The sequence below is a fragment of the Gadus macrocephalus genome, chromosome 7, assembly GCF_031168955.1.
Source record: "Gadus macrocephalus chromosome 7, ASM3116895v1".
Classification (NCBI taxonomy): Eukaryota; Metazoa; Chordata; class Actinopteri; order Gadiformes; family Gadidae; genus Gadus; species Gadus macrocephalus.
Genome location: NC_082388.1, coordinates 10,933,108 through 10,957,512, shown reverse-complemented (window position 1 = coordinate 10,957,512; position 24,405 = coordinate 10,933,108). Strand labels below are relative to the sequence as shown.

General features: G+C 46.6%; 3 protein-coding genes and 1 long non-coding RNA gene across 9 annotated transcripts in view; 1 reads left to right on the top strand and 3 right to left on the bottom strand.

Annotated features, from left to right (window-relative positions):
- abcg4a (ATP-binding cassette, sub-family G (WHITE), member 4a) overlaps window positions 1-10,362 on the bottom strand; it is a 22,724-nt gene extending 12,362 nt beyond the window's left edge. Inside the window, exons 1-3 of one of the 2 annotated variants that reach the window (XM_060056698.1) lie at window positions 9,908-10,362; window positions 6,560-6,797; window positions 991-1,108 (exon numbers count right to left, since the gene is read on the bottom strand). In XM_060056698.1, coding sequence (XP_059912681.1) covers window positions 991-1,108; window positions 6,560-6,788 — 347 coding nt within the window. In that variant the 5' untranslated portion in view covers window positions 6,789-6,797; window positions 9,908-10,362. Of the gene's footprint in view, window positions 1-990; window positions 1,109-6,559; window positions 6,866-9,907 lie in introns of those variants that run through there. The other variant, XM_060056699.1, reaches the window with a different exon arrangement.
- LOC132461543 (uncharacterized) lies at window positions 6,970-14,975 on the top strand. Of its 3 annotated transcripts, none has more exons than XR_009526630.1 (5): window positions 6,970-7,070; window positions 11,829-12,015; window positions 12,387-12,538; window positions 12,897-13,033; window positions 14,161-14,975. It is a non-coding gene; the product is annotated as an uncharacterized LOC132461543 (long non-coding RNA). The 3 variants fall into 3 exon arrangements; XR_009526629.1 differs by lacking the exon at window positions 6,970-7,070 and adding an exon at window positions 10,877-11,377 and having other exon boundaries at window positions 11,489-12,015; XR_009526628.1 differs by lacking the exon at window positions 6,970-7,070 and having other exon boundaries at window positions 10,877-12,015.
- Window positions 14,578-17,945, bottom strand: si:ch211-117m20.4 (sushi, von Willebrand factor type A, EGF and pentraxin domain-containing protein 1). Of its 3 annotated transcripts, none has more exons than XM_060056707.1 (5): window positions 17,484-17,945; window positions 16,848-17,012; window positions 16,267-16,434; window positions 15,343-15,552; window positions 14,578-15,093 (listed from the first exon to the last, which is right to left on the bottom strand). In XM_060056707.1, exons 1-4 carry the CDS (start codon window positions 17,584-17,586, stop codon window positions 15,344-15,346), a joined length of 645 nt encoding a protein of 214 aa, XP_059912690.1. In that variant the 5' UTR covers window positions 17,587-17,945; the 3' UTR covers window positions 14,578-15,093; window position 15,343. The 3 variants fall into 3 exon arrangements, with proteins under 3 accessions (XP_059912690.1, XP_059912688.1, XP_059912689.1); XM_060056705.1 differs by having other exon boundaries at window positions 14,578-15,108; window positions 15,352-15,552; XM_060056706.1 differs by having other exon boundaries at window positions 14,578-15,108; window positions 15,352-15,552; window positions 17,499-17,945.
- An 825-nt stretch (window positions 17,946-18,770) lies between these two features.
- hinfp (histone H4 transcription factor) lies at window positions 18,771-24,384 on the bottom strand. The gene is made up of 9 exons (XM_060056700.1): window positions 23,891-24,384; window positions 23,496-23,722; window positions 23,252-23,363; window positions 22,929-23,081; window positions 21,720-21,797; window positions 21,484-21,604; window positions 20,956-21,094; window positions 20,738-20,862; window positions 18,771-19,812 (listed from the first exon to the last, which is right to left on the bottom strand). The coding sequence occupies exons 1-9, from the start codon at window positions 24,048-24,050 to the stop codon at window positions 19,392-19,394; spliced, it is 1,536 nt and encodes a 511-aa protein (XP_059912683.1). The 5' UTR covers window positions 24,051-24,384; the 3' UTR covers window positions 18,771-19,391.
- Window positions 24,385-24,405: the final 21 nt, after the last annotated feature.

Below are 24,405 nucleotides of genomic sequence, written 5' to 3'. Positions count from 1 at the left end.
TGTAGCCAGTCAGTATTTAACCTTTAGCTAGGCATTAGCTGTAGCCTGTAGCCAGTCAGTATTTAACCTTTAGCTAGGCCTTAGCTGTAGCCTGTAGCCAGTCAGTATTTAACCTTTAGCTAGGCCTTAGCTGTAGCCTGTAGCCAGTCAGTATTTAACCTTTAGCTAGGCATTAGCTGTAGCCTGTAGCCAGTCAGTATTTAACCTTTAGCTAGGCCTTAGCTGTAGCCTGTAGCCAGTCAGTATTTAACCATTAGCTAGGCCTTAGCTGTAGCCAGTCAGTATTTAACCTTTAGCTAGGCCTTAGCTGTAGCCTGTAGCCAGTCAGTATTTAACCTTTAGCTAGGCCTTAGCTGTAGCCTGTAGCCAGTCAGTATTTAACCTTTAGCTAGGCCTTAGCTGTAGTCTGTAGCCAGTCAGTATTTAACCTTTAGCTAGGCCTTAGCTGTAGCCTGTAGCCAGTCAGTTTGTTACCTGTAGCTAGGCCCTAGCTGTAGCCTGTAGCCAGTCAGTATTTTATCTGTAGCTAGGCCTTAGCTGTAGCCTGTAGCCAGTCAGTATTTACCTGTAGCTAGGTCTTAGCTGTAGCGTGTAGCCAGTCAGTATTTAACCTTTAGCTAGGCCTTAGCTGTAGCGTGTAGCCAGTCAGTATTTAACCTTTAGCTAGGCCTTAGCTGTAGCCTGTAGCCAGTCATTATTTTACCTGTAGCTAGGCCTTAGCTGTAGCCTGTAGCCAGTCAGTATGTTACCTGTAGCTAGGCCTTAGCTGTAGCGTGTAGCCAGTCAGCATTTAACCTTTATCTAGGCCTTAGCTGTAGTCTGTAGCCAGTCAGTATTTTATCTGTAGCTAGGCCTTAGCTGTAGCGTGTAGAAAGTCAGTATGTTACCTGTAGCTAGGCCTTAGCTGTAGCGTGTAGACAGTCAGTATGTTACCTGTAGCTAGGCCTTACCTCTGGCCAGTCAGTATGTTACCTGTAGTGTTAGCCTTACCTGTAGCCAGCTAATATGTTCATCAGAGTGGATTTCCCGGCCCCCGAGGGCCCCATGATGCCGATCAGCTCCTTGCTGTTGAACCGTCCAGACAGACACTTGAGCAGCGCTTTGTAACCTGGGAGAGAAGGAAGCTCCATCACTCCAACGAACGCCAAACGGAGATCTGCTTCAAAATAACCATCACCCGTCCCTGCAGTTTTCATCTCAACAACCTCATCAACCCCAATAAACTGCTTATTCTCAAGAAAATAAATGAAATCAATGTAACATTTATTGTGTAATCAATGTCAACAGCATTGAAACATTCCGATTCAATCTTGTCCATAAATTCCCGGCAAGAAGGTTAATCGATGACGGTTGTCTTGTCCAACTTAAACAAAAATAAGAGATCCAACAAAACGATTCAGTGGGCAATGTGGGCATTTGACTTCAGTTGCACCTTTTCTCCATTGACAAAAATGTTTGCTCCGTCTGGCACAGTGTAGAAAATCTTTTCAGTAACACCCCGAATACCCCTGACAGTTGGACGTCTGCTGCTCTAATAGTTTAAGTTAGCTGTGTGTGTGTGTGTGTGTGTGTTTGTGTGTGTGTGTGTGTGTGTGTGTGTATGGTGTGTCTGTAAGTGTTTCTCCATTTCCCTAGTCCATACTCATACGTGGCTTTCATCTGGGGGACGGTGTGTGTGTGTGTGTGAGTCTGTGCATGTGTGTGTAATTAAGTGTCCCAGCGGACATGACAGCGCTGAGCCCCAGCGAGGCTGCAGTCGTATACGAGCCCCGTCCCAACGGCCTGGGGGCCTCCTGCCTGCTCGTCCATCAGTCATACCGGCCTCCTCTCACACATCACAGCGGCTCTCCTGTCAGCCCCGTGGCCGCCGGCCTTGACGTGCGCCGCATACAAACACATGTTGTCCCACGCTACTGACCTCCCAGCATGCTAATACCGGGGCATCAGTGAACGGACACGCCGAACACAAACCCTTCAACGCAGGCGTGTGTCCGCGTGGAACGTACACACAGACACACACATACACACACACACAATCGGATGCACGAAAGGAAGCGCACACACACGCATATGACACAAACCCCCCCCATACACACACACACACACACACTTGGATACACGCAAGCATGGGCACATACGCATATGTCACAAAAACACACACACACACACACACACTCGGATGCATGGAAGCACGCGCACACACATGCATGCATATGACACCCATAAACACACACACAAACACACTTGTATATGGGCAGCGATACATGCAGTGGCTGGTTTTATTAAGTGGAAGACCTTGCTGTTGCCGCTCGCAAAATTGTGTCTTGGAATTGACTTTGAATCTCGCTAGAAAAACATGTGTCTCTTCAATCACATGTTAAGTGGAAATGTTCACATGCAATTGATTTTCCACAGAACATTATCCTTAACCCATTACAAATGTATCAGCAAAGGTAGAGCAGCGCTGTGGGCGATGGCTTGAGAAAGGGGTTGTAGGTCCTCAGTGAATAACAACTACGAATTAAAAAGAATGAAAGACTTTCACACAGAAGCGCCAACGCATCAAAGCCATCGCAGTGGGAGTTGTAACCATATGCAGAAGTGTCCCAGATCACCTGCAGACAATCCATCCTCCTACACACACATGCTCTCTCTCTCTCTCTCTCTCTCTCTCTCTCTCTCTCTCTCTCTCTCTCTCTCTCTCCTCTCTCTCCCTCTCTCTCCTCTCTCTCTCTCTCTCTCTCTCTCTCTCTCTCTCTCTCTCTCTCTCTCTCTCTCTCTCTCTCTCTCTCTCTCTCTCGCTGGGCCAGCGCGGGGTTGACATCCTAATGGCCTCTCCCCTGGGAGATGAGGCAGTCTTCAGACAAAGGGAGCCCGTGGTGCCGTTTGTGCCGGCATGGAGACGTCTTCCGCCCACTCTAGATGGAGCTAGAGGCCTGGAAATCTCTGCTCATATACGTCAGCATGAATCGCCAGGTTGAAGGGTTCATACCTGCCAGATATACCATCAGTGACCCAGCCCTCCTCCCTTCTCCTCCTCCTCCTCCTCCTCCTCCTCATAATGTTCTCCTCTAGAGTGTTGTTTTATGGGACGCGATGAGATCTCAGCCAGCCTCCCCCCTGCCCCCCCGACGTCCCCTCTGCCCTGCCCGTCTCTGCCCATCCGGGCATACACCCCCTCCAAAATAAGCCCAGCGTGGAGCCGTCCTTGTGACTCACAACCCCAGCAAGGAGCCTACCTCGTGACTCACTAAGTGTTCGCTTAGTTGTGACATCATCGCAGTGTTCCCAGGTTATTGTGGTGCGTGTAGCATCACACGCCCAACCCCCCCCCCCCCCCCCGATTTGCTCTCTCCTCTTCATTTCGTTTTTCACACAATCCAGAACGCCTAACCGCTTAATGTTCTAGCGTGTCATTTGTCTCAGACTGAAACTGCATGAAATCTGTTTTACAGCTTTGAGGACTGACTGAGGACAGACTGAAGGAGGGCTGTGAAACGCTGTCAGCCTGAAGACCGCCAGCATGAAGACCCACAGCTGAAGGTGACCTTGACCCAGCCTTCTCCCCCTCCTCAGATTCCAATTCATTCTTTATTGTCCTCCATAATGATTTCTGAGAGCACATCACTGGTACACACATAGACAACGCCAAAGACAATATCACAGAAAAACCGCAAGCGCATCACGCACGCACGCATATGCAAACACACTCGCGCACATACACACACAACACATAACCAACATTACACGCACACACATTAATAATAATAATAATAATGGATTGAATTTATATAGCGCTTTTCTAGACACTCAAAGACGCTTTACAGTGAAGGGGGGACCTCACTAACCACCACCATTACATACAGATAACCTACACTACCTCACACAATATCATACACACACACACACACACACACACACACACACACACACACACACACACACACACACACACACACACACACACACACACACACACACACACACACACACACACACACACACAAAGCACTTAACCAACAGAGAGTTGGTTGAATGAAGGGGGGCTATGGTTACCCTAACACTAACTGCTGTCAAAAGATATATGAATGCAGAATCTGTAGGCAACAGGAGAAGATTACGGTTTTTAAAGCATTGTTGTTGTTTGAAGTCTGCTGGACGCACGTAAACAGTCTGTGTGGAGAGCAAAGAATATAGTAAATCAATGACTGGCGCACAGACGTGTTTGCCGGAATAACTGTTCTCTGTTATCCGGCTACACCAACACCCTACAAATATTTCAGTTTTTTTCTGAGGTAGCCCTCTCACCAACTCTAACCATGACCTATGGATTGCAGATCTTGGTATACAGGCCCTCTTATGAATAATCCTGCACCAGCAATACCTATTCTAAATAAACAATCTGCAAGTAAACCTTTGCACATCTCAGAGAAGACCAGCTTTGTGCTGAAGAGCGTGCTCAACGGAGGAACAACAGGGATTGATTTTGCAATGAGAAGACAGAGGAAGACAAAGCTTCGATAGACGTAGAAGAAGAGGCTGCGATATCGACCGAGAGCAGAGAAATCTCCTGTTATTCCTTTCCGCCGGCCCGGTCATCACTCTGTTGACTGTTCACGTGCTGTGTCGGCCCCAATTGACGCTACATACTCGGGTTTCACACAGAAGAAAAAAAAAAAAAGACATCCCTGTCTCTGTATGCACATGAGACGCTGAGAACAAATAGAGAGGGGGTGCACAATGCAGCGGGTTATGTATCCTACGTCAGGAGGACAGCTTGTGTGAAAGATGTAAACAAGTTCCCTCGTTCACACCCAGTTCAGTGGGTGGGTATAAGATATGCCCTTATAACCCATTTGGTGGCTATTATTCATCCAATGTGTCCCACTGCACCGCCACCGCGGGTGCATACGATGGTACCTTGGGGATGTTCTGAATAGGGAACCCAACAAGCACATAGACCAAATCATACTTTTGCGTCCTGCGCGAATGCAAAGATCTGCGGAGATCCACGTCGCCACTCCTAGAGGAGGAGCCGTAGGGCACGGGGAGACAGGCTGACCGCCCAGACGCCTCAGCAACACGTCGGATCGACGCGAAGGTCCCGCAGGCAAGAAGAAGGGTCAATAAAGCAGGTCCACCTGACTGAGGTGTGAAAGCCGAGGTGTGAAAGCCGAGGTGCGCGGTGCTCTAGGAAGTGTTCACTAGCAGGTGACTGGGGCTCGACCAGAGATAAGTAGGCTGCACGTCTCCTCCTCTAATACGTGCGGTGAGAATATATACCATTCATAATTAATGCACAGATCAATCACTGCCATTTCCTTCTACCAAAGCCGGACGTTGGTTCGATTGAGCAGGGATGGGACGGCGGTGGGTTTGGAAGGGTGTGGGGGGGTGGGAAGGGTGTGTGTGGGGGGGGGGGGGAAGGGGACGCACGTCGGACAGCAGGAGTGAATTATTTACCACATCTAAAATCTGCTGAGCACAGCACATCTGCACACACAACTTGATACAGTACAGCAATTTGAGTTTATGTGTGTGTTTGTGTGTGTGTGTGTGTGTGTGTGTGTGTGTTTGAGTGTGTGTGTGTGTGTGTGTGTGTGTGTGTGTGTGTGTGTGTGTGTGTGTGTGTGTTTGAGTGTGTGTGTGTGTGTGTGTGTGTGTGTGTGTGTGTGTGTGTGTGTGTGTGTGTGTGTGTGTGTGTGTGTGTGTGTGTGTGTGTGCATGTGTGTGTGAGTGAGTTAGTGTAGTATGTACTGCGTAGCAAGTGTCTCTGTGTAAGTTAATGTAGTGTGTAGGTGTGTGTGTTTGTGCATATGTCTGTGCATGAGTAAGTGTAGTATGTTCTGTGGCGTGAGTGTGAGTGTGTGTGTGTGTGTGTGTGTGTGTGTGTGTGTGTGTGGTTTGTGTATGTGCCTGTGTATGTGTGTGTGCATGTTTCTGTGTGTGACTTAATGTTGTGTGTATTCTGTAATGTAAATGTTTGTGTGTGTCTGTGTGTGTGTGTGCATTTGTGTATGCGTGTATATTTGCATGTGTCTGTGTCTGAGGTATTGTATTGTGTAGGTGTGTGTGTTTTTGTGTATGTGTGTGTGTGTCTGTGTGTGTGTGTGTGTATGTGTGTGTGTGCGGGCATATGTCCATCATTAATTGGATAGACGGGGGGAAAAAAACCTCTCTACTAAAGAGTCGCTTTTTTTAACACCTCTCAAAAATAGCTGATACTGATCAACACAGCCGGTGTTTTCTCATGCTTTAAACCAACGCTGTGTTTGTGTGTGTTTGTCTGTGTATGTGTCTATGGCGTGCGTGAGCACGTCTCTATTTTGTGTGTGGGTGTGTTTGTGTGTGTTTATGTGAGTGTGAATGCTTGCCTATGTTGTGTGTGTGAGCCCAGGTCTATCGTGTGTGTGTGTGTGTGTGTGTGTGTGCGTGTGTGCGTTTGTCCCTTGTATGTGTGTATGTGTGCGCATGTGTTCGTGCGTTTGTACACGCGAGTGTGTTCACGTGAGTCTGTCTGTGTGTGTGTGTGTGAATGAGCGAGGCCGGCGTGCAGTACCTCTCCTCCGCCAGCAGGGCCCCTCCCGGATGGTGTAGGACAGCTCGGTGAACTCCAGGTCCACGGCGGAGCGCTGGGGCAGGTGGGAGAAGCGCTGGGCATCGGTGATGTGGTTCTCCACCTTCTTCAGGTGGACCAGCAGGGCGGCCTCGGGCGGGGCCCCCCCGGGGACCTTGGTCTCCTCCATGGGGATGCTGACTGGCCCCGGGTCCAGGGCTTTCTCCGCCATGCTGAAAGCCTGCCGGGGGGGGGGGGGGGGGGGGAAGAGATCCACTGTGTGATTTATACACTTATTCAGCTGAACTGACATATGTGTGTCAGTTCAGCTGTCATGGAAACCTCTGGACGTTGGTTCGGTCTAACTGTGGTGTCCCGTTTTTCTAAAACCGATGCATAACCGTGTGGTGTTATTGACCCACAGTATACGCTTTAGATTCTTACCAGCCGGTTCGGCCTTGGTAGCCTGGGTTCACCTGTTGACTTTGGAGTGGAGACTCTGTACCACCGTAGTGTGAGTTCTGTCTTTCTATCCTTCTTTCTCTCTGACTCTTGTGTCCGTCCATCTGCCTCTGCCTCTCTCGTCTTACGTGTTTGCACCAACGTAGAGTCTGTTTGTTGTCTACATTCATGAATTCTGTCTTTATTTATAAGAGCTTTATTGACATGGAAAATAAACATCACTGCCAAAGCAGTTAAAAATTTAAGCAAAGGAAAAGGATAAAGCAACAAGAACTATAAAAAGTCCCAAACAAAGGGGAAACCTAAATCTTCTGCTCTACTCTTCGTCTTCCAGTAAAGTGGGATGTGGTCGACGAAGCAGGTGTTATAATCAAACTCAAATTAAGTCAGCTGGTTTATAGAAGGTGGTAAAACGCTCAAAAGGCGGTTAGGCCATCTTGGAATGGGAGAAGAATAACTGTTGCTTTGGTGTGAATACACTAGGTGATGGTCTGAATGCTGTTCAGCTGATCGCAGACATCCTGTTAAGAGGTTAGGTGCACGGCATTATCTCATTACACACACCGCTATGAACTGGCTTCTGGAGAGGGGATGTGTGTGTGTGTGTGTGTGTGTGTGTGTGTGTGTGTGTGTGTGTGTGTGTGTGTGTGTGTGTGTGTGTGTGTGTGTGTGTGTGTGTGTGTGTGTGTGTGTGTGTGTGTGTGTGTGTGCGTGCGTGCGTGCGTGTGTGTGTGTGGAGAACTGGGCTACTCTGGTTTCCCGAGCCCAACCGTCTTGGCGATCGCGAAGGAACACATCGAACGATAGAGCCTGCTGAGGTAATGTAGGCTATGGCGTATAAACGTCCAGTAATGCGTGGTAATGGATGACTCCATTTAACTCAATTGAGACTGCTCAAACGCGCTGTTCAACTCAAACACTGTGCAGTGTACCAATGCTGAACCAATGAGCTGGATGCAGTATGCAGTTTCATATTGATTGTGTTAAATGAACAAACAATAACATTAGTATCTATGCATCCGAGTCGAGGGGATTGAGAAAGGACAATACAAACTTTGTCATAATGCTGATAATCTCAGCTAATATTGACTCATTGGAAAGAATATAGGCTGAATAAATACACAGGACATTCCTCTCCAGTATAATATTTGGATTATATATGTTTGTTCAGGGTACCTAGTGTCGCAACTGAGTATAAGCGCATGTCAACTTCTAGAAAGAATTAGGCTGATAACACGTGTAATAATTAGCTTTCACAGTTGGCAGTAGAACAACAAGTTACTTAATGAACTCTTTGGAAGGGTGGTCTTAATTTGGTGTCTTCATGACTGAGTTAACCTTTACCAACCAATGATCATCCTCCATGAAGCTTTGAATCTAACTGCTATAATTCCCCTCTATATGTAAGTTAATGTGAATGCAATGCCTTACACTGCAACATATTTTGCACCACATTTTATGAATACACATGAACATTAAAATTATGGCATTATAGTTACAAAATTGCAACTGGAATGATATGTTGGTGGTGGTCCAACATAAAAAGTCTAATTAAATCAAGAATCACTTCAATATTCCACTTCAGCACCAGCTTCCAGATATGTCCTGGTCCCTTCTCACAGTTTACAATTAGCCACATTACACAGGGAACGGGACGTGATGAAATCATTTCATTAACCGTCATGGAGCTACAGTCACTGAGTCAATGATTAAGAGTGTGGAACTGTCACTAATTGAAGTAGCACATCGTGGTGGCTTTTGTTTTTGGTCGGCTCCAACTCACCTGCTTACTTTCCAGCATGTAATAATAAAAGTAGTTTCATATGAAGAACATGAATAAAGACCGTTTTGTCATTTATGGGTTATTTTACATGATCACAGAGCGGGGTCTGGTCACCGCTGGCAACAGTGCAACGGGTTTGAACCTTAAACTACGGTTTGATCCCACCACTGTTGACATTTCACAACCGGTGCCGAACTGGAATGTGGGGCTGCGACGCATGGCCAACGTGAACCCTTTGCTTCAACTTAAAGGCAAAGAAACACAACTGTGTAAACTTTACTACAAGCATTCAACGCACTCGATTATCTTCCAAACAAACAGCACTTCGTTACACTCCAACATGTCCGATGGCCCCGCTGCAGTGCTGAAAAATCCCTTGTGCTGTAAATGCAGGACCATGATTCACAGTGTCGTGTATTGATTCTCCACCGGCCCTTTGTAAATATCCACTATAGCCCGGCCTGGTGTCTATACATAAAAGTATGCAGCCCGGCCCAGTGGGAACACTGACAGACGGTAATGGCCTCCCACTTAGATGAAGGGTGATAGGTTCTCGTGCCATGATCTCTCCCCTCGCAAGGACATGATGATCCTGGTGATGTTGGTGGGGGGCATTTACGTTGTGGTTTAATATGCACAAAGGCCTCTGAAGCCCCATGTTAGAAGGTAGTGTTCGGCTCATGCTAACAGCAAGATGGTCATTAATGAAGGACAGGACACCCTCAGAGTCTCTTCAGAATTCTATAGAGGCCGGCCGGTTTGAGGAGGGCCGGCGTGAGAAGAGCAAATCGAGGGAATGTGAGAACCGTAATAATCGATAGACACATGTTAAAAAAAAATGAATCCAAGAAGTCACACACAGAGACCCACACGCGTGAGCGCATGCACACCAACACACACGCATGCACGTACGTACACACACACACACACACACACACACACACACACACACACACACACACACACACACACACACACACACACACACACACACACACACACGCACACACACACACACACACACACACACACACACACACACACACACACACACACACGCACACACACTTTTATTCACATTGACATAAGCAGAACATGTAACGTACTTTTTGGTGTGTGTTGAAACGGTGGCCCAGACCCTCGCGGATTCTTTGTTCCTTATGTATAATAGCAACAGTGCTCAGTTGATCAGTGGAGATCAAATAACAGATTCCATCCACGTCTGAAGGTCCCGGGAGAGTCAAGTGGCAGCTCAAAGATGGACAAATGAACAATTCAAAACGAGTGTGAGCCGGCGACACACGGTGTTCCGTTCAGCAGGAGTCCCTCGGGGCGCGGTGCATCATACCGCACATCCAATAATACGGCAACTCCTGCTATTAAAATCATGTCCGGCGATAACTATGACAGCATCTTTGAGAATAGCGAAGGAAACAGCGCCGCGCAGCTACGTAGGCTATGTCTCATGTGTAGGTGCTCGAATCACTCTCCTCTCTGGTTAAACCATCCTGAACATCCATAGAGTTGATGTCTCTCTCTCCCTCTCTCTCTCTCTCTCTCTCTCTCTCTCTCTCTCTCTCTCTCTCTCTCTCTCTCTCTCTCTCTCTCTCTCTCTCTCTCTCTCTCTCTCTCTCTCTCTCTCTCTCTCTCTCTCTCTCTCTCTCTCTCTCTCTCTCTCTCTCTCTCTCTCTCTCTCTCTCTCTCTCTCTCTCTCTCTCTCTCTCTTTTTCTCAAGCGTCTTTCCCTTTTGTAAAATGTCGATTCCAATCTCGAGTCCGTCTAAATGGGGGAAAGAGAAAGCCCCAGTGGTGCAGCAGCAGCAGAAGCTCAATGGCAGGCGCCGTTATCTCGCCGGTCAGTGCATCAGTGGCACGCGCGGCGGTTTGGGATGCAGGGCGTTGCTGATGCTGACAGTCTGCGCGAGGAGAAAGTCCGCACTCCCATCTCCCGGAGCTCGTGATATGGATGCTCACATGCAGACTTGTTGTTGTTGTTGTTTTGTCAAAACGGGACAGACATTTTCCATCGTCCCACTATTATTAATATTTTCCTATTAACATGATAGCCTGTTATACCTCATGCCTTACAACGAAGTATTGAGGAGGTGTTATCACCTCAGGTTTTCCGTTTGTAATACAATGGAAATATATCTAAATCAGATAAGAAAAGTATATTTTAACTGGGGGTGGGCATATTTAAATTAACCTTAACCCTACTACACAACTCTCTCATGGATAACATTTCGGTTCGGCTGTTGACGTATCGTGGTGAGCTCACGTCATCCCATGTACAACACTTTTATAAACATGCAGGCAGTGTGTCCTTATTGTGTCACTATGTTAATCCGGCCAGGGGTTTGATCGTCTCAGATGTAAACATTGATCAGTGAATTGGAGCGCGCGGTCTCTTTAAAGACCGCACCTGCGCAACGAGCCGCTGCTGCTGATGCTGCAGTGGCTGGGTTATTTTCGGTAAAACAACCGAGGGGTTACTTTCGTTCAGACATACTGGGCCTCCGTGCAATCACAACGCCGCGACCTCCATTCAGACTTCTTATAATCAGGATTTAAAAATAGGTGTGTCCCTGGAATCCGAGAAACGCTGCGCGTCTTTGCGCAACCCCATTTAAGGAATATTTAAATGCATGATAGGAGGGCTACATCAATGATAATTGTTTACTAACGCAGGGTTGTGTCGAGTGTGGACAGGAAACGTGGTGGAGACGTGTATGACCTGCTCTTCCTTCTACCAATAACTGAGCACTGTAAGCTAGGCGGTGAAATGTCTGTCTATCCTCATTGAAAAGTGTCAATTCTCCCATATGTTCTGCTTATGCATTTGAAAAAGAAAAACGTAATAATTAATCAAACACTGAAAAATCGGCAAAACAATTGATATGTTTATATTTTGAATGCGTCACCAATGTCCCCTTTTACATATTGACCCAACATTGAAGGCTTTATTTGTCTCGGAATGAACATGGCTGCGGTAACCATGGCAATGTGGGGATTGGAATGTTAACCCCAGACCAGGGAGGTGTTCCGAGGAGCTCAAGCAGTGTGCGGAGCGGCTCCAATAGACTAAGACTAGAGCGGCCCTCTGCAGTATCCCAACACAAACCAGTACACTACCTACAGGATGGACCTCAGACTGGCCAGTGCTGTGCTTCCCCTGGGCCTTCTGCTGCTCATCATCACACCGGGCACTTCAGCAGGTGAAATGATCAATTTATACTATTTTACATTGGATATCCTTTTATGCATCTAGCATTACTCAAATCATACTACTTTAACTGTCGACATCATTGTGTGTGTGTGTGTGTGTGTGTGTGTGTGTGTGTGTGTGTGTGTGTGTGTGTGTGTGTGAGAGCGTGTGGGGTGTTAGTGTCTTGACTCCCAGCCTAAAGGATCTGTGTTTGAACCAGAATGTCTGCAGCCTAACCATGTAGGCGTCCTCGTGAGATGCTTTTGTTTGCTTTGGATAACAGCGTCCTCTGAACGGCAGACTGGGGCAGCCATAGGCAATGTGTACGGTGTATGACAGTGTCTTTAATGACGGATCCCGTGTCCATGTGTTGGCATTCAGGGCCGGTGGGGGACGGGACGCTTCCTATCAGGGTGTCTGTGGAGGGCCGCGGGCTGTCCAGCGAGGCTACGGGCTCCTACTCTGGCTCAGTGGTGGAGGGAGGGGTTCTGCTGGGGGCCCTCGAGACTGCAGCAGACGGAGCCGTCCTTTAGGTAAGCTCACACGCCACCACTGTGCAACAAAATGCACTTCATTCATCCACACAGCCCTCCTGGGGGAGGGAAGAACAGCCGGGTGGTTAGAGCGTCTGACTCACCGACGATGAAAGGTCGCGGGTCCGATCCCCCTGTGTCTGCAACCTAACCTGTGAAGCAAGACGCCTAACCTCATACCTGCTCCTTAATGACAGATACCTGAATCTACAGCGGGGTGCTTCGGATAAGCGTCTGCCGAATAAGAAGCAGGCGGTCACAGGTCCGCCATTTTCCCCTAGAGCAACACAGTATGGCTGCTCTATCTTTTAATATTTCACGCGTCCCTCGCTGAATGATTAACGCCGTGTCCCGTCAGGTTCACGCTGAAGGAGGACCCCGACCACGGCCTGTTCCTGGAGAGCGTCAACGGAGTGGCGGGCAGCGGGCAGGCCCAGTCCTACTGGGAGCTGCTGTCGGCGGGCGCGCCAGGGGAACCCGCCCGGCTGGATGCGGGTGAGTACCAGCGGAGCTACAGGCAGGATCGCCGTAGCGATGAGGCCCTCCCCTACGGCGGGCGCGTGTCGGAGCAGGCCTGGATGAGCCGCTGGTAGCATCCTCAGAAGACTTCCTTACATAACAGGGAGCGGGGGGGAGGCCCTAATGATGGGGGCGTTACCGCGAGCGCCGCTACACCGGGCGGCGCACTGAGGATGTCCGTTGGTATACGACAGTTAGTTCCGACCGGGTGATTTGATTCGATGGTTTAAGAGGCATTTCATGTGTGCTGCTATGCCAGCACGGGGACTTTAATGTATACATGTATTACCCTGCTTGATAGGTGTTATAATAACATTAATTAGCCGACATTAATGATTGTACGTAAGCTGTTGACTCATCTGAATCACACATGATGCCACCAAAGCGACTGTCAACAGACTCTGATTTGGTTGCACAGTAAATGGAATATACAGATACAATATATATATATATATATATAGACTATACAGGTACGTGATACAAAGCAGCTGGCTAGCGGTAACGCGTAGACTTAGACAAGGTAGAAAGCTAGAGTGCAGGAACATGTTGGTGTGTTCCTTGGCAACAGTCCTGTCCCAGTCAAGTTGTGAAACCATTTGTGTGGGCAGAGCCAAATAAATGATTAAATAAAAAAAATAAAAAATAAACCAATCATAATCGGTTTGATGCATACAAATGTCATTGCAGTCTACTGTTCACTAATAAAGGACACTTGTTTAACTGTTGTATAAAAGCAATATCACACATGGGGTGGTGCTGTATATCAATATGAGAATATCAATACGACTGGGATTCGGTCATCATAGCTATGAGGCTGCAGGCCAACTGCCGAAGATAATCCCATTTATTTCTTCCTGTGTAACATTAGTAATGCTAATTATGTAAATGTATTCACTCCCAGCAGTGCTTAATACCAGTATCAGTATTGTTGATAGTGTTATGGTGTGGGTGTTTTACTACCTGCTGAAAGATACTTTGGGGTATTGACTCCCAATGTCATTGCAGTCTACTTGTAGACTTCCTTCACCGATCCTCACACAACAATTAGGCTACTACTGGAGTACTGATGTGAAGATGATTCTATGTGTTTTTCTGTTACACAGGTATCGGCTGCTACAAGCCCAAAGCTGGTGAACACATAATTCTGCGTCTGAGCACCTGGTCCAAAGACTTATAAACTAATTCATGGATTGGGTTTGATTTCAGTCTTTCAAGAATATAAGCATAAAATACTGTATTTTTGAATCTGCAATATAGCATGCTGCACACAAGGAGAACATGGACTCTGCTCGACTCATGACCGCTTTAGACACGTGACCGTTGGGACTCTGCTTACTAGCGGCCTCTAGTGGCCCACAGGAGCTATAGCGCTGATGATCAGACAAACAAAATACGCTTACAGACATAACAGACAAATTACAGACAATGAAATAGATTGTGTTTTGGGGAATTTAGGTAAATTAAAAAGCCTGGGTGTGTATTTAAATAAAAGCATGCAATGAATAAATGATTACACAACATAAACATGACGTCATTTAATTGTCTTTTGCATATCTAAAACATATCTAACATCATAATAATAATAAAAAAGCAAGAAATGTCTGTCTCACAGCAGAATAATAAATATCTACATATCTGCAAATATCTCATAGTGTCAATGATGTTTTATGAGTTTCTTCTTAGTAAAATGTTCCTAATTACTAGCATTTATTATATGACGCTATTGCTTTTATTATTATATTGTTTGCATGCATAGAACTGGTAGAATCCGAAAGGGATGTCAGTCCATCAAAGCTATCCTACAGATTATATCTAAGATTCATGTTTTGATTGTCAATTATTCATTTCATAAATGTTCTTAGTCAACCTAAACAATTCAGACCACAAATCAATGAAATAAGTTTGTTCAAAACCTTCATTGATGTCAGTTCATTTTGATTTTCACCTGAGACAAAGGGAGGGAGATGATTGGTGAAAAAAAAGAAGAGAAGACAGGAAGGGACAGTAATCTCAGTTTCTCTTCCTCTTCACCTCCAGTTTGACTGCGTTTGCTGAAAATATCCAAAACAGAGAAACAAACACACAAAGTTGACATGAACAATAACAGAACCAAATCCCTCAATGTATGTAGTTCTCTCCCCAGCCACCATCCACCACACTCCCAAGTAGATTGGCCAGTGACACATCTCAAAGGCCTTTACTCACCAAGCGGCCATCTCGGTTCTGAATGCTAGCTAGCATTTAAAACCAAGATGGCTGCTCTATGAATGAGGGCCCATTAGAAGCCTACTCACTACAGGATATGGAGCAGTCGCAGACGCAGGGGACACACTGGGAGAAGAAGCGCTTCCAGCCGGTATCCTTGTTCTGACAGTTGTCAAGATGGCTACAGCCTAGCTTGGGGTTTCCAAAGTAGCTCTTGTTGGCGCAGGTGGTGGAGCAGTTTCCGCTCAGCTCCCTCTCGTTGACCTCCACGCGTCCCCGCTGACACATCCCTGGGTGGAGCGGTCGGAGAAATGTGGAATCCAGCGTTTGTTGTTTGTTAATATTTCGATATTCAGCAGAAGAAATTATTCCACGACTTTTATTTTACTCACAGTGAATTCTGAATTCATCCATTCATTCAATTCAGCCATTTATTCAGCTTGGAGTCAACCGTTCTTTGCACGTGCATTGCCTTAATTCAGGGTTTTTTAAGATATACTGGGGGCCCTAAACCACACCCCCCCTCCCGCCCACATTCCAGATACCAAACCCCTTTCCCAATCCCATCAATTCTGTTTCATGAAATGTATCAGACAAAACATCAACACATGTATCTTGTGTTCACTCACTCAGGCAGGAGGGTTTGTGTTAACTAAGGCGGGAGGGTTTGTGTTAACTAAGGCGGGAGGGTTTGTGTTAACTAAGGCCGGAGGGTTTGTGTTAACTAAGGCCGGAGGGTTTGTGTTAACTAAGGCCGGAGGGTTTGTGTTAACTAAGGCAGGAGGGTTTGTGTTAACTAAGGCAGGAGGGTTTGTGTTAACTAAGGCCGGAGGGTTTGTGTTAACTAAGGCAGGAGGGTTTGTGTTAACTAAGGCAGGAGGGTTTGTGTTAACTAAGGCAGGAGGGTTTGTGTTAACTCACTCACTCATGCTGGAGGGTTTGTGTTAACTCATGCGGGAGGGTTTGTTTTAACTCATGCAGGACGTGAGTTTGTGTTAACTCACGCAGGCAGAAGGGTTTTGGGGTCCAACGGCCGTCGGACTGGCACACTCTGGTGGGGTCTCCGAGCAGCAGGAAGCCGGCACGGCACTCGTACCTCACCAGCGAGCCCACCCACCAGTCGTCACCGGTCACCACGCCGTTGTAGTCCACGTCCGGTCTGCCGCAGTTCACTACAGTCCACCCCCCGACAGAGCACAACGCAGACGCATTTGAGAGTGGGTCATGAATCATGAATCATTCCATACCCCCAGTTCATTCAACGGAAGTGCATCAGTACAGCAAAATAAGCATGAATGTTTGCAGACAAAGCACATAAAAAAGAACATTAACATTAAAAAAGAAATAAACTAACAATATTACATCAAACTAAAAAAAAAGTGCAATGACAACGATCTCTGCTCCTTATAAAAAAGACAAGAAATGCCCATTATAAAAAAGATGGCCGATTTTGCCCTTATTTTAGGCATAGAAATGTAAAGCCTTCCTCGCTGATTCTGCCCTGACATGAGGCACTAGGCGGTGATCGGTTGGTCTCGAGGTGCTGAACTAGTCTAACGACAGGGTGAACATACATCAGCCCCACCTCTGCAGAGGGACTTGGACCCCACCCAGCAGCAGCTGGAGTCCCCACAGCGGTCGCTCTTCAGCTCTTGGTGGCGCCCCCTGCAGCCTCCGAGGCACAGGGGGGCGGTCCCAGACCAGTACGTGTCCTCCCAGGGCTTGGGCTGGGGCAGCCATTCCGCCTCACCTAACAAACCACGGGGCAGCCCTACGTCAGTCTTGGAGGAGCCTCAAGCCTTCCAAACCAGATCATACCGGCCATCAAGTAAACCTTTTGGAAAACCGGTTTAATATGAACAGGTTATTAACAAAATATAATAATACTATATTAGTAACCGATAATAACACTACTAGAGTGGTGTTGGGAGGGGGAGGATAGGGTGTTCGACTCAAGCCGAAAGATACTTGGTTCGATCCCCAATGCTTCCAGCCTACCTCCATCCATTTATTTACATTTACATATTCCTATTTTAACTATCTTATTTACTTTATCGTTGCAGCTATGTTTAGGTGTATGGCTGTTGCGTAACCAAGCCTCTTGTGTACTTGTACAATAAGATGTAATAAAGTAATTCTGATTCTGATTCATATGGATTGGAGACTAAGATGTCCAAACCCATAGTAAATACAATTACTTATAAAACCAACAACAACACACCATTATAAATCTTACCACTGACTTCCTCGTCTGCTGTGGATCTCTGAAAGAACAGGCCCTGCAAGCTGCACAGCAGCACGAGCAACACCACATGTACCCTCATTGCGGCCGACCGGCCTCAGCCACGGGTCAAGGCCTCTAGCTCCAACCTCTGGGCCTCGGTCGCAGCGTCAACCCCGCTGACGTACAGCAAAGATCCCCCCCTCCACGGAGCCACGAGATGTCATTACAGTGGTAGCAGTGTAGCATTCATGTGTTTCCCTGAGTGAAGAGTGAGGAAGCGACGCTGCTTACGCTGAGCTATAGATGCCCGGCTAATCCTGTAAAGGGAGCTAATACCACTAGCCCTATCAGGCTGGGCTTCCCGTCTCCACTTTTATTGTCTTTGTTGAACTACAACGTTGAGAACGAGACGAATGAGTTTATAGTGAATGTTTTGAGGCATGCACGTAAAATGGTTGCACTTACACGATCTCCCCACTTTTTTTGATCTGGGGCCAGACTGCGCATCAAATTGGCAGCCGGAGAGGATGAAAGTAATTTATAGGATTAGTGAACTGATCCCTTCCACTTCAGGCCACAGTTAAGTCAAGATCCAATACTTCCATTGATCAGACTAACAGGACGATATTTTCGGCAGGGGGTGCGGGGTGGGTTACGGTCCACGTAGAGTTTATAGAATTATTAAGATAGGCTACTATGTTACACCGGCTCTGTAGTCTACACACCACTCATAACTTGTCATTTGAGGATGTCTGGCTGCGTGCATATGTGTAGGCTGAATCGCAATCGCGTGAAGACAAATCGGATGGTATACATTGAGGATAAATGAAATAATTGAAAAATTACCGCTCTCTTCGTCCCACACCCCTAACATAACATACAAAATAAAAACAGAAACCACAACCAGAGATAAATAAATTATAAGCGATCGTTTTATAGTCATCGCAGTTTTAAAGCTTCGCCACCAGGGGATGCTGCAGCACATGCCGCACCCCTAGTCCCCGCTAGCCTGGCTAACGCATGTGGCTAACGCAGGGCCTCAATCTACATTGAGGTCTAGCACATGTCTAGCAGCCATGCTAGTAGCACGAAATTAAATCGCGCGCAAGGCAGCATGGGTATACCCAGGCTAACTTCCCGCGCCACTGCCATTGATAGTATTTTATTACCAAGACAACACTGAGAATGTAACAGAAGATGGTGATTTCCAAAAAAATTCCACAAAAAAACAAATGTATGAATAAGTATGAATATATAAGAAGAATAAGATATTCAAATTGCATCTAAACCGCAAGATTAGTATTTTATTTTGTAATGTTTTTATTGCACAAATAGGTTTAACATTAGGCACTGAAAACTCAGTACAACGGACATATCAAAAAACAAATCAAACAAGGCCAAATGATAATAATTCAAATGAATGTTAAATTAAGTGCCTTGCACTCTATTCAAATCCTGAGTGTTCCTCCTTCAAATGAGCTAAAAATAAATACAAAAACCTGTCTTGCCTAGCCCTCTTGGAGGGCACAGTATGTGCACGACAGTCCCTCTCAGCTCCCAGATGAAAGTATTGCTACAGTGGAAGCCAGGTTCTGTTCGTATCCTGTCTTGAACAGTTTCTGGCCCTGGAGCTCACGAACGCCATCCTCTGCAGGTCTTAGAGCAAGTGTGTGTGTGTGTTGTCGTGGTGTGGTATGTGTTGTGTGTGTCCGGCAAGGACCAGCTTCTGGTCCTGGGGCCAATTTGTGTGCGTTAGTCCTGCATTGAAAAACTTCTGGTCCTGGAGCCAGTGTGTGTGCGCGTGTTTGTGTCTTGTAAGGAACAACTTCTGGTCCAGGAGCGTTTCTATGCGTGTGGGTCCTTCTGGGAACAGCTTCTGGTCCTGGAGCCAGGATGGGCTGTTTTTTACACCACATGCATGCCCAGCTGACTGGCGGTGTCCTGCAGCTGCAGCATGACGGCGTCCTCCCCTTCCTGGGTCAGACCTCCGGTCAGAACGTAGAACATCCCTTGCTCCTCACCGTCCCCCTGCCCGACCACGGCCTCCAGCACCACCTCCGGCCCCTGCTCCTCCAGCAGCACCCCTCGCAGCTGCAGCTCCATGTCAAGGGGACCCCCCGCCTCCCCCGCCCGCTGGCCCAGCCCGGGGGGCTCCGCCTGGGCCCCGGTGTCCTCCTCTTCCTCGTCGTCCTCCTCTTCCTCGTCGTCGTCGTCGTCGTCCTCCCCATCCTCGCCGTTCCGCTCCCGCATCAGCTGCTCCGTCAGCTCAACGCTCTCGTAGCGAATCAGCTGCAGCCGCATGAAGCCGTCCTCGTGCTCCTTGTATCTGACGGCGTAGAAAACGCAAATGCAAAAGGGGATCAAAAAGGGGGAGAACGTTAGATGACCCACCTCTTCACCTCACACGGGTTAGGTTGTGTTGGAATTGAATACATACTTGGACTATTTTCCCCATTTATTAAAAGGAGAAAACCGAATGTTCGTTAGGGAGAAATATTTTGCATATAGACGCGTTCTTAAGTTGGCTGTTTTTAGCCGATTCTACCAAAACGCTTTAAACTTGGAACCATAGGGGGATCTCTCATGGTAAAAACCAAATCACTATTTTAAACCACTTACAAGGCTCGATAGGTAGAGTGGCGAATATAGAGCTTGTGACAACACGCAAGCACTGTGTTTGCCAATCTACTTATCGAGTGTTAAAGACAAGATGGTGTCGACGGGTGAACTACTGATGGTATTGTGTGTATAAAATGTCCTTTTTAATAAACAATCTGTACACTTACAAAGTTATCAATGCCTTGTTTTATATGTTAAGACCCTTATTATACTACCAAAGTAGTGTTATGCTACTTCTAGCCTTGTAAGTGGTTTTAAATAGCGATTTAGTTTTTACCATGAGACATGCCCCTATCGTTCCAAGTTTATAGCGTTTTGGTAGAATCGGCTAATAAACAGCCAACCTAAGAATGCATCTATATGTGCTTTTTTGCTCACAAACGAACATTCCAACTCGTTATCATACCAAACATATCCCAGATCCATTTTAAATCGGATTACTCTTTTAATTTGGAGGACCCCTTTATCCAAAATCCCACTCAGTCAATTCTGATATATTAAATTGAAGCAGCAGTCGAAAGGCAAGGTACCCCACTCAGGGCTGCCTACAAGAAGAGTTTGGACCTTGGGGAATCGAACCGAGTCCCTATGGACGCCAGACCATTCAACGGGAGGAAGTCACACATGCTTACCGGAAGCGGGGGTGTCCGGAGGGCCATTTGAACTGGTGCTTCTTCCGCAGGTGAACCGTGAGGTTGTTTCCTCGGGTAAAACACTGGTCACAGACGTGGCACTTGTAGCGCGGCACAAAATCCCCCTGGATTTAAAGAAGAGGAACGAAAAACACACATTAGGCCCCAGCTCCATTCTGGAGGGGGCTTTTCAGACGGGAAAGGCTTTGCGGTCGCACCTCGTGCTCTCGTTTGTAGTGGATCTTCATGGTGCGGACGGTACGCGCCGTGTACGTGCAGCCCGCCGCGTCGCAGCGGTAGGCCGGCTCGCTGGTGTGGGTGTCCAGGTGTTTCCGCAAGTCCACCAGGTTTTTACAACTGTGGCAGAGTGAGAGTTCAGATGTGAACTTGCAACAATGTTCTGTATTGATATTATTATAACAAGGCTAGGGTCGACTAGGTACTACAATACATCATATCATGAATAACACAGAAAATAATGCGAGGGGAGTTGCTAAGAAGTCAGGATCAATGAAGAGCATGTGTGTTCCTCTGCAGTAAGCCCTCCGGCTGAGTTGACCTTTAGCAGACGCTTTTATCCAGAGCGATTCAAAATAAGTAAATTTTTCAAAAGAACGATAAACAATATATGGCTGCCGGTATAGTGGGGATGTTCATAGATCCAAGTGCCAAGCACTAACAATTGTTAGGTTAACTGATTCCAAGGCCACCTCGAAATACTAGAAATTAAGTAGTAGTAGTGGTACCTGTACTCGCAGTATTCACAGCTGTATGGCCTCTCGTTGCTGTGGCGGAACTTGATGTGGTTGCGCAGGGATGAGGGCGACGGGCAGGTCATGTCGCATAAGGGACATTTATAGTGGTTTACTGCCCGCAAACAAACAAACAAACAAACCCGTTAATGATGGCATAACTTCCTACGTCACCAGCAACAATATTTGTTGAAGAAGTTTTGATGGAGAAGAGGGTTGAATGGACTGACCATGGGTCCTCATGTGGTCCCTCAGCAGTCGTTCTGTTGCAAAACGCTTCGAACAATGAGAACACTGGAACCGCTGACCTGCAAGACCCACCACCCATTAATAATCCATAGTATTAGCCAAGTGTCGAGGAAATATCAATCATAACCAAATATACAATTATATTAACCTTGTTTAATTACTATACACATTAAAAAGGAATTGTATGCATTCTCACTGTCCCTAGGGATACTACTCTTCCGCTCTCTGACTAAGATCGTTTGCATTTGAATTGCCCCTGTAGCCACGAAGTCTGAGCCTCAGGCCATGCCAATTGATTGACTTCTTTGTTGTGTAGATTGCTTTAACTGTCTTCCAGCCTTGCTTGCAGACTTGAAGACATGTCCACCTCCCCCATAGCGTATTGCATTTAACTTGGCCTCTCTTGCCAATCTTAAAATCCACAATGGTCACTCCCACTCAACTTTGGTTACCTTTGTATTCACAACCCACAATGCAAACGAATCCCTATAAGAATCTTGATCACTCATTGTCTCACTGAATGATTATGATCCCATTATCATGCTCTAATATTGAATCAATTATTTGGCTGGCCGACGTGTCCTCAAAAAAAGTTTATTTTCATCACCGATAAACGTACTTTAGCAAAAGCATTATATAATTTTGTTAAATTACAGTGAATTCAGATAAACATCAATAAAAAAGGAAAATACTGGTCTGTCCCTCCGTGCTTCACTGAAACATCCGTTATCAATGACTCTGTTGTACTGATTCTGCCTTAAGAGCTTTTCGTGTGAAAACGCCTGCCGCGAATGTAAACAATAGCAAAATGCCACTTTATACATTGTAATAAGACAATTTGCAAAAGTACTTGTATGGTGATTCCCTGCATTGTCTCCAACCTCTGCACTGACCAATGCAAATTGATTCAAAGAGACAAAGGTGCTATGTGTCATTGTTTAAATTTGTGGCAAGCTCACACATGCTAAATTCTATTCAGCATAAATTATACAACTCAATTATACCGTATTCGCTACAGATGTTTTAGTGAAGGCAAGAGGAACTGGTGGTTTGATAATCCCCAAAGGTATTACCCTTAAAGCATCGGGGGTTATGCATCTTTCTCAAGGATTCCTATCGGTAAAGAACCCTTTTTGGCTTTGATCTGACCCCCTCGCCTGCACGAGACCCCATCCAGCCTCTTAGGATACCTTCGAGTGCACTCTGGCGCTTGATGTGGTCGAAGAACTTTGTGTTGTTGGCGTACATGGCCCCACAGCCCGGGCACGCCACCACCTTCTCCTGCGCGTGGCTCCGCAGGTGCTCCCGCAGCTTGGGTCGCCCTTTGGCACTCGCTTCACATTCTTCACAAAAATGAAAAAAAATGAAAAGGGACGAAGATTTAAACAATGCCTGGTAGGATGGCTGCACTCATCGCATGCAAGTCAAAACATTAGCAAGTCATTCAATTATCATGACAGAGAATAACATCTCCTAACAGCCGCACAGGGGATGAGGCCCCGCCCCGCCGTACCTTTCCACGCACAGCGTAACAAGCATTCACTGTCACCGGTGGGGATGTCCATACAGAGACTGTGCAGCTCCACGTGTCGGTAAAACCATTCAGGGTTTTCATAGGGGGGTTGCTGCAAACACAGAGAGGGTCAATGACTAAAATAACAATAATAATTGATTGCAGACATTTCTGGATTCAAGTGGACTTTCTGCTGTGCCCCCTCAAAAAATAAAAAACTGTAGATTTGAACCATAAAATGTACCTCGCAATCCTCCCAAAGGCAGGTGAAATTGTCTGGGATTTCAGGGACGATATTGCGGTTCTGGTATCCTATAGAGCAGGTGCCCATGTTGGGGTTCGAGGTCAGCACCTGCAGGCCCAACTGCTTAAGCTTAGTGTGGTAACAGTGGAAGAAAACGTGCCGCCGCAGCTCTTCGGGAACGTCTACCGAGCAGAATCCACAATGTCTCCAAAGGCAGCTCTGCTCGGCTGAAAAGTCAAGCATTCACATAAGATGAGTGTTTTCATTTATTTATTTTTTCTAAGAACTTCATTGATCGGTGTAATCAAACATGAACACTTTCGGTGGACGCATTGTGACTAGGTGATTGAAGTCACAGTGCTGGTTTTGATCAATCGACCTATTATTATCCTGACCTTCGTTTTCATCGCTATCATCCGAAGGGTCCGACGTGCCCAGGTGAGTCTCCATGTGCTTACAGATGTTCTCCATCCTACTGAAGGTGTCTTGACAGGAGCCCCACTCACACTCAAGCACAAGCGGCATTTTCTTCTGTATCCGTTTGTTTGGTGGCATTTCCTTTAAACAGTCTACACCGGTGAACTTACAGGATTTATAACTCACTATTTCACAGCACGACCATTATTAGGAGTCTCCAGAGGGTCGGATGACGTCCAGATGGGCACAGGTGCCACCCAAACACTCAAAGCATCTTAAGACTTTCATCTAGTAGATTTATATTACTCTGTCTGTTTTGATCTATGGCCTATCGTATAATCAAAAACAAAGTTTTCCTATATACTTATCATTAAGGGAATAATTTGAAGCAAAACAAGCATCTTGAGGTCAGTGTATTGAGCGAATCGGAACGTAAACATGAATGCGCGGGCTGAGTACCACCGAAACACGTCCCCGCAAACTAATTAACACA